Here is a 13136-nt window from a genome sequence, read left to right as displayed (position 1 = left end):
AAGGCCCTCCACTAGCAAAAATATTATGACTCACTGAAGGTTCAGATGATTGCTAGCATTTTTTAGTAATAAAGTATTTTTAAATTAAGCCATGACCATTGTTTTTTTCAGACATAATGCTATTGCACCCTTAATAGACTATAGTATAGTGTAAATATAACATTTACATGTACTGGGAAACCAAAAAATTTATAATTGCAATTTTTTGCTTTATTGTGGTGATCTGAAATTGAACGAAGGTCACTCTGGTGAAGTTCTCCTGGGCATTTTTCTACTAAAGGTTTGGCCAACTTTCTCAAAACATAATAAACAGACATTACTGCACTTTGGCCCTCCAGAAAGTCAACAAGCAAAATGTCTTGGCATCCCAAAACACTGTTGCCATGACCTTTGCTCTTGACTGGTCCACTTTTGCCTTAATGGGACCACTTCAGCCTCTTGGTAGCCATTGCTTTGATTGTGCTTAGTCTTCAGTATTGTACTGGTGAAGCCATGGTTTATCTCCTGTTACAATTCTTTCAAGAAATGCTTCAGGATCTTAATTCCACTTTTTTAAAATTTCCATTGAAACCTCTGCTCTTGTCTGCAGCTGATCTGGGCATGATGGTTTCGACACTCATTGAGTGGAAAGTTTGCTCAACTTTAACTTTCAGTCAGAATTGAGTAAGCTGAACCAGTTGAGATGTCTATGATGTTGGCTATTGTTTGTGCTGTTGTCAGTCCTCTTCAGTTAGGGCATGAACAGAATGAATTTTTTTCTCATAAATTGACATGGATGGTCCGCCACTGCTTCATCTTCAAATTAATCTTGTCTCTTCTGAAAACAGGTTATACCCATTTGTAAACTGCTGATTCCTTTGGGGCACTGTCCTGATTAGTGTCTTGTAAAGTATCAATGATTTCACCATTCTTGCAGCCAAACTCAGCATAAATTTGATGTTTGTTCTTGCTTCATTTTTTTTTTCTTCTTGCTTTCAAGTCATGTTGCTCTGACAGGGGCTCTTTTCGAATTGATGTCTTATCCTTCTTAATGCCTCAAACTTGAACCTCTTCAGACATGTTATAACAAGTTAGTACAGGTTTATTTTGGTGCAAAAAGTTTAAAATTCATGCATAGTTTTTTCATAATACACATTTCCCATTAACATTTTGAAAACCTCTCATACACATATATATGTGCATTATATTATTTATTGAAATATTGTTTCTTATTGAAAAATATTAGAAACAATCTAGTCATTGAGAAAACTATAGAACAATGCAGTATTATGCAGCTGTGCCAAAAAAGGGGAAAAAATTTCTGAAAACTGATATGAGCTGATTTCCAGGGTATACTGTTAAATGAAAAAAGCAAAATGAAAAGAATGTAATATACTATCCTTCACGTAAGAAAGAAGGGAGATGTAGGAAAGTATGCATGTATCAGGTCTCTCGTGCAAAAGAAACAGAGGAAGTAGAAACCAGTAATTAATGAGATCATTTACCTACAGGGGATGGGTGGGAATGGGGTGGAAAGAATGAGAGGAGAGAATGAGAGGAGACAAGGGGAAACTGATACCTCTGGGTGTAGCTTTTGATATAGTTATGGCTCTTAGAACAATGCTTTTCCATACTCCCCCAACAAATTAATATTTATAACCAACTGGGATGGGGGAGCCCAAAATAGAATTGTCATTCTGTGTTAAGCACTCAATGTAGACACTTAGGAGGGAGGCTGTTGGCTTTCAACCAGAGATGACCTTCAGTGTTTATGCCACTCCTGTGGGATGGTGGGATGGGGTTCTCCCCATAGGATCAGCTCCTTCAGTTCAGGCACCACTTCTTTTCCATTTTCTTTCTCTCTCTCTCTCTCTCTCTCACACACTCTCTCTCTCTCTCTCTCTCTCTGCATCAACCAATGGGCAAAGGGTGGTAATTCCAGAACTTCACTAGAGATAATCTCATCTTTCCCTCTTCTTCTTTTTTAAAAATAAAATAAGGAACCAAAGATCCAAGGACTTTCTTGCAAGTGACTTTCTTGCAGTTTCATAGCTGGTTAGGAGCTGAGCAAATGGCAATGAATTAACAAACCCTTGTCCCAAGCACCCTTCTGTGACATCAAGAGTCCCCTCTCACTACCCACATTTCCATCTAGGCATGTTCATGGAGGCAGAAGGCAGTTAAGGGGTAGATTTTATTTGCATCAAGGCCATTTGTTAATCACTGCAGAAGAATTGGTTGCAAACAAAAAATGGAAGCTTTATACTTTTTCCAGTCTATGCCCCTGCCTTACCTAGCCCAGACACTACATCTGAGGAGTTGAGATTTACAAACATTTGGGAAGTTTTTGTCCTAGAGTTTTCTGTACATTTTCGTAGATAAAGGGGATATTCCAATAAGGAGAAGGTATGTGTTTCGGAAAGTGCTTTTCTACTCCTAACAACAAACGCCTCAGAATTTGAACTTGAAGGCCCACTGCCCTGGGGGACAAAGGTCCTCTGAGTCAGAAGCCACTAACCAGATGATCCAGCAGCAGGACTGAGGGTACTGGGGCAAGCACCAGTCCATGCCATCACCCACACAGAGCCCCAGGTATGCTTGACCATTGAGGGCCAAGAGGTTAACTGTTTCCTGGACACTGGTGTGGCCTTCTCAGTCTTACTCTCCTGTCCTGGACAATTGTCCTCCAGATCTGTCACTATCTGAGGGGTCCTAGGACAGGCAGTCACTTGATACTTCTCCCAGCCACTAAGTTGTGACTGGGGAACTTTATGCTTTTCACATGCCTTTCTAATTATGCCGGAAAGCCCCACTCCTTTGTTAGGGAGAGACATTCTAGCAAAAGCAGGGGCCATTATACACTAGAATTAGAAGGAAAAAGGGTAAATATACAGACTCTAAGCATGCTTACCTAGTCCTCCAAGCCCACGCAGCAATATGGAGAGAAAGGGAATTCCTAACTTCCGAGGGAACACCTATCAAACATCAGGAAGCCATTAAGCCCCCCAAATTCTCTTTACCTCTGAATCTACGTCCTCTGATCTCTGCCTAAAGATAATTTTATGGGGAAGAGGATTTGCTTGTGTCTCTCCAGGTGACAATCAGTTGTCTATGTGGGTGCCCACCAACCATCTGAAGATCTATCACGAGCCACGGCATCTAGTGGACCCACCTGCAGAGTACAGTGCGAATTGAAGGTTTGAAAAGCCTCAATTTGCTTTCTCTGTGCCTTCTGTTAATCAGAAAAGGCCTGTTTCTCATTATCAGTGGCCTCCCGGCTACAGCCACAAAAGTTTTTGCTTCTGTTTCAGTAGATTTACTAACGTGGGGGTGAGGGTAGGCTTATGTTTTTGCAGGAGATGAACGAACCGTGTGGATGCCCTCAAGATGTGCACGACCATGGAATGGGAGACTGGAGGGACCCATGGATCCCAACCTTGGACCAGGTTCCCCCAGTATGAGCCATGAGCCAGTTGAATCTGAATGCGAAGAAGGAATGAGGACTGACTGGAGTCACGATGCTTAACGGGCCAATGGTTTCTGACTCAGCTCCTCTCTACCCTGAATATGAGAGACCCTAATAGTTAGGCGGGAATATCGTCGCCCCTATTCAGCATGAAGAAGTTACAGAAGATGGACCTTCATCCTTCTGCAGCCCCTAGGATTAAGGGTCTTCTTGTAAAAGGGAAAGGTGAGATATGTTGGAAGCGTTCAAACCAGAGCCATGCTAGTAATAATGATAGCTAGTAATAATGATATCTTCTCTTTTACAATAAAGAGAACGGAGGCATGCTGGGAAAAAGCTGAGTGATGGGGGGAAACTGAGGCAGGGCTTGCATAATGTCCTCTGGAATGTGTCTAGACTTGCTGGCTCCTTGCTTCTAGCCTTCCTAGGCTCCTAGGCGCCTATTCCCATTATCTCAAGTAGCAGAACATGTTCCATATAAATGCTAAACTGTCACAGCTGTAAATCATGTGCTTAATGCAACATGACTGCCACATTCTCACCACCTGTTTCTTAGTTGGATTACCAATAAACACCGTGGGCTCCCAGAGCTCGGGGCCTTCACAGCCTCCGCAATAGCAATGGCCCCTGTTGTCCCACATTTCTCTCTCAAACTTTTTTCTCAATCTTCTGACTCTGCTGGACTTTGTCACTCCCACAACCTGGTGTTGGGTCTGATCACCCCAACAATTTTGTGCCTGGGATGTCCTTGTGTTCAGGAGTCATTGGCTCTTGAAAAAACTATGTGGCCAGGAAGCAGGAAGAGCTAGGAAGTAAGGTTTTTTTGTTTGTTTTTTGAGACAGAGTCTCACTCTGTTACCCAGGATGGAGTGCAAACGAGCGATCTCAGCTCACTGCAACCTCCACCTCCTGGGTACAAGCGATTCTCCTGTCTCAGCTTCCCGAGTAGCTGGGACTACAGGCGCCCGCCACCATGCCCAACTAATTTTTGTATTTTTGGTAGAGACGGGGTTTCACCATATTGTCCAGGCTGGTCTCAAACTCCTGACCTTGTGACCCATCCGCCTTTGCCTCCCAAAGTGCTGGGATTACAGGAGTGAGCCACCGCGCTCGGCCTATACTTGAAAATCTTGAAAGCAGTTATGTCAGATATGTGAACCAGAGAAGCCCATCTTGAATAGCGGCTGGGTAAAATGAGGTTGAGACCCACTGAGCTGCATTCCCAGACAGTTAAGTCATTCTAAGACACAGGATAAGATAGAAGGTCAGCACAAGATACAGATCATAAAGACCTTGCTCATGAAACAGGCTGCAGTAAAGAAAGCGGCCAAATCCCACCAAAACCAAGGTAACAAGAGAGACCTCTGGTCGTTCTCATTGCTACACTCCCACTAGCGCCACGGCAGTTTACAAATGCCATGGCAACATCAGCGAAGTTAGCCTATATGGTCTAAAAAGGGGAGGCATGAATCCACCCCTTGTTTAGCATATCATCAAGAAATAACCATAAAAATGGGCAACCAGCAGCCCTGGTAATAGACAGCCCTGCTCTGCCTATGGAGTAGCTATTCTTTTGTCCTTCTACTTTTTTTTTTTTTTTTTTTTTTTTTGAGACGGAGTCTCGCTCTGTCGCCCAGGCTGGAGTGCAGGGGCGCGATCTCGGCTCACTGCAAGCTCCGCCTCCCGGGTTCAAGCAATTCTCTGCCTCAGACTACCGATGTTCCTCTACTTTTTAAATAAACTTGTTTTCACTTGCCCTGAATTCTTTTTGCGCAAGATCCAAGAACCCTCTTTTGGGGTATGGATCCGGACCCCTTTCCCGTAACACTTACGGACATACTCTATGTCTTATTCAACAGAAACATAGAGTTTTATTCTATAGATTTTACAATCTATTTTCTGACCTTTTAAAGTTAAGGACATGAGGATAAGACTTCTCATATTAGTATGAACAGGCCACATAGAAATATCTTCTGCCTAAAGGAAAAGGATGCTGAGCTTTGGACCGTTTCATCACAAGAAGGCGCGACTTGCTTTCCTAGGGTTCCTGTGGTATTTGTTTTTATCTAATTGAGTTTAGATAAAATCTCTACTGAGGCAGTAGGATGGACAATAAAACTTTTTGAGGATCCACCTTTTAATTGAAAGATTTTACGGAGGAAATAGAGTGGGCAAAGTAATTAAAAGAACAGGCATTCTCATTACCATCTTACCAAGCCTAGAAGCAAACAGAAGAGCAAAACCTATCACTTAATGACTTCTGGAGACCATATTAGACAGGCAGCCCTGATTTTAAATCTCCTTTCTTAGCATGGTGGAAAATGAGAGAGAGAAAAATGCCACTTCCCCATTTCTTAGTGTTTGTTCATCCAGCACGAGCCGGAGAACAGTAAACGCTTGTTCAATGGTTTCACTGTTCACACAAAACTGGAAAAATGGGTTGCATTAGCTACTCCTTTTATAAATAAGATTTCACTCTTTCAAACTCCTAGCTGACCAGTGAACTGAGTAAAGAAATAGCTCTCACAAGGGCAAAGGAGTGAGGCAGCCTCCTGCTATTTCTCCTGAGACGGTCTGAAATACAGCTCCTCGCTTTAATCCTGAGGCAGGTGTTTGTGTCTCCGGATGAGGACACCCAGCTGGGAAGGCTAGCGACGCCCCCAGGGCCACCTCATGGGTGGCAGGGCGCTCTTCGGAGCACGGCCACCTGCCCGCAGGAGCCCTCCGCTCTCCGATTCCAGGCGAGGGGAGGCGCATTCGGGGCCTCGACTTCTGGGAACCCGGGGTGCCGCGGACCCGCCCAGCAAGGCCCCTCGCGGGGCCCGGAGGACGCCAAGTGCAGGGTTCAGTGGTCGTGCCCCAGTCGGGTCTACACTCAATGGCTGTGCGCCAGCTGTGGGCAGGGGGTCCACACCCGCGCTGTGTCCCCGCGCGTTACCACGGCGCACCTCGCGGACAGTGGGAAGGGATAGCCCCACCATCAGCGCCTACTCCGCGGACTTCACGGACCACGAGCGGTCCGAGAGAAAGGCTGGTGAGCATGCGCGCATTGCTACGGCGGCCGCGCTGACGCACAGGAAGCGGGCGGGACCGGACTTCCGGCTGGTCTGTGGGGTTTCGGGTTCGGGGTTTCCTGGTGGGCGTCAGGGGCAGGCGACAGAGTGGCGGCCGCTACGGCCCTGGAACGGGGCCATGGAGAAGCTGCGGCGAGTCCTGAGCGGCCAGGACGACGAGGAGCAGGGCCTGACTGCGCAGGTAGCGAACTTGCGCCCTCGTCCAGTCCCGGGGCTGCCCGCTGGCCCCGGCCGTACTGAGGACCGGCCGAGCGGGTGGGGTGGGTGCGAGGCCGGGGGTCTGGGACTCCTCTGCCCGGCTGGTTGATTTAGGAGGGCTCCGCCTGCTTCCTGGGTAGAATTTGAGAACTTTCCAGTTTTCCATGCGGTCTACTTAAACCCACTTTGAGGCCCACCCTCCGACTCTCCCATCTGGCCTTCTGACTTAGGAATCCGCTAACGTCTGCCCTCGCTTTCCCAAATAATCCATCGCGCCCACGTACTATTTGGTTTTCTGAGCCTGGTGCGGGGTCTGGCCTCGGGCTGTGCAGCGTAAGTAGCTATGCAGGGCATTTATCCTGCAAGCTGCAGTGAGCCGAGACCCTAAAGCTTGTTGCATCTGTTTGTCTCTGGAGGTAAAGGAGGTGTTATGTGTGTGTTTGCTGGGGGGTGGTCTTTTGGAAATAGGGAGACTGGAGGAAAAATAAACAGGATATTGGTAAGTGAAATAATATTGAATTAAAATTTTTCTATTAAGGCAGTGAGCCCTGGTAAGAGATTTTTTTTTTTTTTTCTTAATAAAAGCCCTTGTGTCTGCGCCTTACCAGCGAGACTTGATAAGGGTTACTTCCTCCAGCAAGAAGGTTAAAAGTAGCAGTGGAGCAGGAACTGCTGTGTAAGTTTTTTTGTTACTGCATGCGATTATATTGCACGTTATTGTGTGCTGTCGCAGAAGTTGGACGTTTAAAATTGAATTGTATTTCATAAGGATCTTCTGTTTGTCTCTCCTGGCTTCCTTGTCATTATACTTACTCAGCACTTCTTGTCGGTAGAGTTCTGGGCTACAGTTTTGGGTTCAGAGAGTGTAAGACAAGTATCTGTTCTCATTGAACTCTGTAACTCTGTATATTACCACAGCCACATGTGGCCAATGAATTTTTTTTTTTTTTTTTAGATGGAGTCTTGCTTTGTCGCTCAGGCTGGAGTGCAGTGGCGTGATCTTGTCGCTCAGGCTGGAGTGCAGTGGCGTGATCTCGACTCACTGCAACCTCTGCCTCCCGGGTTCAAGCAATTCTCCTGCCTCAGCCTCCTGAGTAGCTGGGATTACAGGCACCTGCCACCATGCCCTGCTAATTATTTTGTGTTTTTAGTAGAGATGGGGGTTTCACCATGTTGGTCAGGCTGGTCTCGAACTCCTGACCTCAAGTGATCCGCCCACCTTGACCTCCCAAAGTGCTTGGATGACAGGCTTGAGCCACTGCGCCTGGAGCAATTAAATTTAAATTAATTAAAATTAAATAAAATTTAACATTCAGTTCCTTAGTCACAGCAACCACATTTCACATGTTCAGTAGGCACTTGTGGTTAAAGGCTACTGTATTGAACAGCGCAGATATAGAACATTTGCATTGCAGAAAGTTCTATTGGACAGTGCTACTCTAAACTTTGGAGATGCAAAGGTAATATCACTTACCTTGAGCCCACTGTCTAGAGGGGAGAAAGGTATGTGGAGAAGTAATCAATCAAAGATTAGAGTGACTGGCTGTATAGACAAGTGCTGTGAGTTCAGAGGAGGTGAACGTTCATTAACAAATACTCAAGTTCCTGCATATGTTTGACATTGTTCAAGATGCAGGTGTTAGTAACAGTGACCAGTGCAAATACCTCTTTCACATGGAACTTAAATTTTAATTGGAGGATACAATGAATAAACAAGTAAGTATATAATGTGTCAGACAGCCACAGAAAAAGTCAGAGCAGGTTGAGGAGGTTGGGGTTGCCATATTACTTAGATAAGGCCTCCCAGGGAGTCATGTGAGCACAGCTCAGAAGAGCTGCTGGGATGTCTGAGCATCCTGTGAATAAAAGCCTCCAAGGCAGATACAGAGTCCCAAGTGGTACTCAGTGGTCAGCATGTGCAGGGCCAGTAAGGAGGCCAGAGGGGCTCTAGCAGTGGGGCAGAGAAGAGGGGCAATTGTAGAAGAGAAGGTGAAGCAGGAAGGGGGATTCTCAATTGTGAGGGTTCTCATAGGCCATAGAAAGGATTTTAGCTTTACTCTGAGTGTGATAGGAAGCCTTTGGGTTTCGAGCAGAGTGGTGGTGTGACCGACTTGGATTTTAAAGGATCACTCTGGCAGCTCTGTGGAGAACAAACTGTAGAGGCAATGTTAGAAGCCCAGAGACTGGGCTGGAGACAAGTACAGTTGTCCTGGCAAGAGATGACTGTGGCTCAAGTCAGTGATAGAAGTGGTTTAAAGAGCAAAAAAGCCTGTTTAAAAAACAAAAAAGTGGTCAGATTCTGTAAATGGTCTGAGTGTACAGCCAGCAGGCCACACTGTTGACGGATTGGATGTGTGAGAGTGGGAGGAGGCAAGGATGCCTCATGGCGTTCGACCTGAGCATCTGGAGAGGTGGAGTTGCCATTAAGTGACTGTGGGAGGAGCAGGTTCAGGGAGGAAAATCATTTCAGTGTGGACGTGAAGTCTGAGATCCAGGTAGCATCCAAGTGGAGATGCCAGGAAAGCAGTTGGACGTAACACTGTAGAGTTTGTGGGAGGAAATAGGAGAGAGATGAGATCGTCAAGATGAGGTCCAAGGTTTGACCTCTGGTTTTCTCTGGTGTGTAGAGGTTTAGAGGATGAGCAGAAGCCGGCAAAGACAGCTGAGAGGCGTGGCGAGAGAAGCAGGAGGAGAACCAAGAGAGAAGGATGCCCCAGAAAGTGAGGGAAGAGAGTGCTTTAGGAAGGGGAGGGGACCCAGTACTGTTGATGGGTCTCAGAAGTTAAGAGCAGATTACCCGTGGAGGTTATCAGTTGTCACTTCCACGAGAGCAGTCTTGGTGGCTGGATGGGGTCAGAGGCCTGATTGAAGTCAGGGGAGAATAGAAAGAAGATGGAGATGGTATGGCCATCTCAGCGATTTTTCCTGTGGAGCAAAGAAGTGGGTGGTAGTTGAAGGATGCAGTGGGGTTGGGGAACATGTCACTTTCCCAAGGAAAATACTGGGTGTTTCTGTGCATTGGGAATGGTCCAGGAAAGGGGAAAATTATGGTGCAGGCAAGAGGGAATTGTTGCTAGGGGGCTATTGAGGAGTGACTTGGAAAGCAGGTTTCTCTAGGGAGGAGGAAGGGGCAGGAAGTGGCAGTGAGGAGGGCAGACACCTGGCTCACTGCCTGTCCAAGTGGTATAGGATTCACAGGGGAGAGCCCTGGCCCTGGAGACTAAATTTCAAACCTAGCAGGAAGGTGAGAGGATCATCAGAGAAGAGGGTGAGGACATACGGAGGTTTGCTGTTGCATTTTGGAGATGGGTAGGAGATGAGATGGGATTAAAGGCGCACAGACCTGAATGGAGTGAGGGATGACCTGAGTGTTGCACGTCTTGTGCAGCAAGACGTAACCAGGATGGCGGGCACATTGGAATTGGGTCTTGAGAGGGATGGTTCTAGGCCAGTTGAGGAGTTGGGCGAGTCAGTGAAGGTCATAGGGGAGCATCCTGACATCCAGGCTGCATCATCCTCCTATGGAGGTGCTTTGAGCCCTGGGGAGAGGCATGGTAGCCAGAGTTCTGGGACCTCTCCTTCGAGATGTCTGGGAAGAAGTCAAGGAGGGAGAGATACTGAGCCAGATCTTAAGAGAGTTGATCATATTCCTCCCCTGATCACATCCTTCATTGACTTCCTGCAGCACCTGAGTAAAATCCAGATCCCTCCCTTGGCCTCTCAGCCCTGCACTGCTTGTCGGCCCGCCTCCCCACCCCTCCCCAGTGCTTGCCTTGCCCTGCCCTCTTTCTCCTCCTCAGTTGGAGCCATTTTCTTCTGCCTGGGAGACCTGGCAGTTGCATTTCTTTTTTCAGGAATGCCCCTTCCTGGCTCTTTTCAGAGTTGGATTGGTCACTTCCTGATGTCTTCACTTGGTCACCTCTTTAGAGAGGCCCTTCCTGACCCAGTTACTCTGCCCCTATTTATGTCTTTAGTAGAACCTGCCTCATTAGTTTATTGCCCATTTTCCCCCATCTGAATGTAAGTACGCTAGGTGCTGTCTTATTCCTTTCTGTGTATGTAGAACCTACCAAGTACCTGGCGTCTAATAGCTGTTCATAACTACTTGTTGAACAAACAGATGAGTGAGTTGTTTGGATTTGGGTAACTACCAAGGAGAGGTGAGGGCATTGGTGTAAGGTAATTGTTGGGAGTTAGATGACAAGAACATAACGCAGGAACATTCTACAGAGTTCTCTTGTGGGAGCCCTACTAACCCCTGCTGACAATTTGCGAGATGTCTTAGTCCATTCAGCCTGCTGTAATAAAATACCTTAGACTTTGTGATTTATAAACAACAGAAATTTATTTCTTACGGGTTTTGAGGCCGGAAGTCAGAGATCAAGGTGCACTCATGGGTTCTTGGTGAGGCCTCCCCCTTCCTGGTGTCACACTGTTGCCTCTGGTTATATCTTGACATGGCAGAGAGCAGAGAGCTTTAGTCTCTTTCTCGTCTTATTAGGGCATGGATCCCATTCATGAGGACTCCATCCCCATGACCTGATCATCTCCTGAAGGGCCATCTTCCAGTACCATCACCAGGGGGTCGAGGATTTCAGCAAACACTCAGAGCATAGCACACAGGTTGAGACAAGTCATTTGCTTGTTGACTGAGTTATTTCATATTTACAAATGGCATTAATTTATCATGTTTCACTTCGAAGATCACCACGTGGAAGATGGTAATAAGAGAAAAATGCCTAATAAACAATTTAAGCTCTCTCTGCCTTTCCCACTTAGAAGATTGTAAGTATACCTACCTTATCTATTTCCCTCACTGTTCCCATGGTAGGTATGGGTGAGGTGGTTAGGGGGAGTGTAGAGAAACACAAGGAGGTAGCTGTCTTTCCAGGTAGAAGGAGCTAAGGCGGCAGAGGAGACCCCCAGCAGGAGCAGCTGGCGAGGCGGGAGGACAGTCAGGAGAGCCGGTGGGACATGGGAGTTGAAGAGAACATTGTAAGCAGGAGGGAGTGCCATAGTGTCCTGTGCTGTTGAGTTGGAAAGGATACTGATGCTTCAAAAATGTTCCTTGGAATTAAGGACACGGAAGTGACTTGTGTCTGCAGGGTTTCAGCCAGGGGAGGGCTGAAGCTAGAATGGTCAAGGTGAGCCTCCCAACCACTGTGCCGGGCGTGTGCCAGCTGGGGGTCCCGTCTACTCCTACAGCCTCAGATAAGGATTCCTGGGAAATAAGGCACTGGGCTAGGAAGGGAACTACATGAAAAAGTGTGGTGGGCCGAAGGGCCTGGGACCTTGACTGCACCTCCCCAGGGGCTACACTGCCCGGGCTGTGCTCCAAGTCTGGTGTGCAGAGGGAGCTTTCCCCGGGAGGCCTGCCTGCTAGAGCCTGTGTAATTGCCTGTGGCCAGCCCCAAAATCACTCACAGTGCTGTGGTCTGAATGTCTGTGTCCCCCCCCCAGAATTCCTATGTTGAAACTTAATCCCCAATGTGATGGTATGAGGCGGAGGTGCCTGTGGGATGTGATTAGGAATGGATTTCATGCCCTAATAAAAAAGAGGCCCCAGGCCACATGCAGTGGCTCATGCCTATAATCCCAGCACTTTGGAAGCCTGAGGCAGGAGGATTGCTTGGGCCCAGGAGTTCAAGACCAGTCTGGGCAACATGGCAAGACCCCGCTTCTACAAAAAATTAAAAAATTAGTTGAGCGTGATGGTGTGTGCCTGTGGTCCCAGCTACATGGGAGGCTGCGGTGGGAGGATTGCTTGAGCCTGGGAAGTTGAGGACAAAAAGGATCCATTGCCCTTTCCACCGTGTGAGGACTCAGAAGGTGTCATCTGTGAACCAGAGATGCCTCACCAGACTCCGAATCTGCTGGCGCCTTGATCATGGACTTCCAGTCGCTAGAACTGTGAGAAATAAGTGTCTGTGGTTTATAAGCTACCCAGTCTACAGTGTTTTTTTAAGAGAATTAAATAGTTTATTAGCTACATACAATTATGGATGATACACAAGCTTCATTCCCATCTATAGTGTTATCTGGTACCATTATTCAGTTTAGATATATTGCATGGGATGTGCCAACAATCATTTTTATAACTAATAATTCTGCGACTTTGCTTGGGTGATCCCCTTTGGTGGTGAACTTCAGGTCACAACAGTAACTGTCAGTTCAGCTACACCGAGCTCACTGAAGACAGTGGCTTCTCCACCCGAGCAGAGTGTAAATAAGTCCCAAGTAGAACCTGGCATCACCCTGAAGGAATTCTGACTTCACACTCTTGGGGGAGTTTACCGAGATGGCTTCCGAGGAGACTAACTTTACACAGCACGTTTTTTAAAAGGACACATTTATTCAGTGTCGTGATCAGACTATTACATTTAGCAATCAACAGCATGAGTGCAAAAAAAAAAAATTAC

At 46.8% G+C, this 13136-nt stretch overlaps 1 protein-coding gene across 2 annotated transcripts in view; it reads left to right on the top strand.

Annotated features, from left to right (window-relative positions):
• Window positions 1-237: 237 nt before the first annotated feature.
• Window positions 238-13136, top strand: part of SFT2D1 (SFT2 domain containing 1) — a 29078-nt gene continuing 16179 nt past the window's right edge. Inside the window, exon 1 of one of the 2 annotated variants that reach the window (XR_004672275.3) lies at window positions 238-6700. Coding sequence is in view for 1 of the 2 variants with exons in the window: in XM_003820227.6 (XP_003820275.1) it covers window positions 6638-6700 (63 nt within the window). In the remaining variant the exon portion in view is untranslated. The remainder of the gene's footprint in view (window positions 6701-13136) is intronic. The other variant, XM_003820227.6, reaches the window with a different exon arrangement.

This window comes from Pan paniscus, chromosome 5 (assembly GCF_029289425.2).
Source record: "Pan paniscus chromosome 5, NHGRI_mPanPan1-v2.0_pri, whole genome shotgun sequence".
NCBI lineage: Eukaryota > Metazoa > Chordata > Mammalia > Primates > Hominidae > Pan > Pan paniscus.
This window is presented reverse-complemented; position numbering and strand designations above follow the sequence as displayed.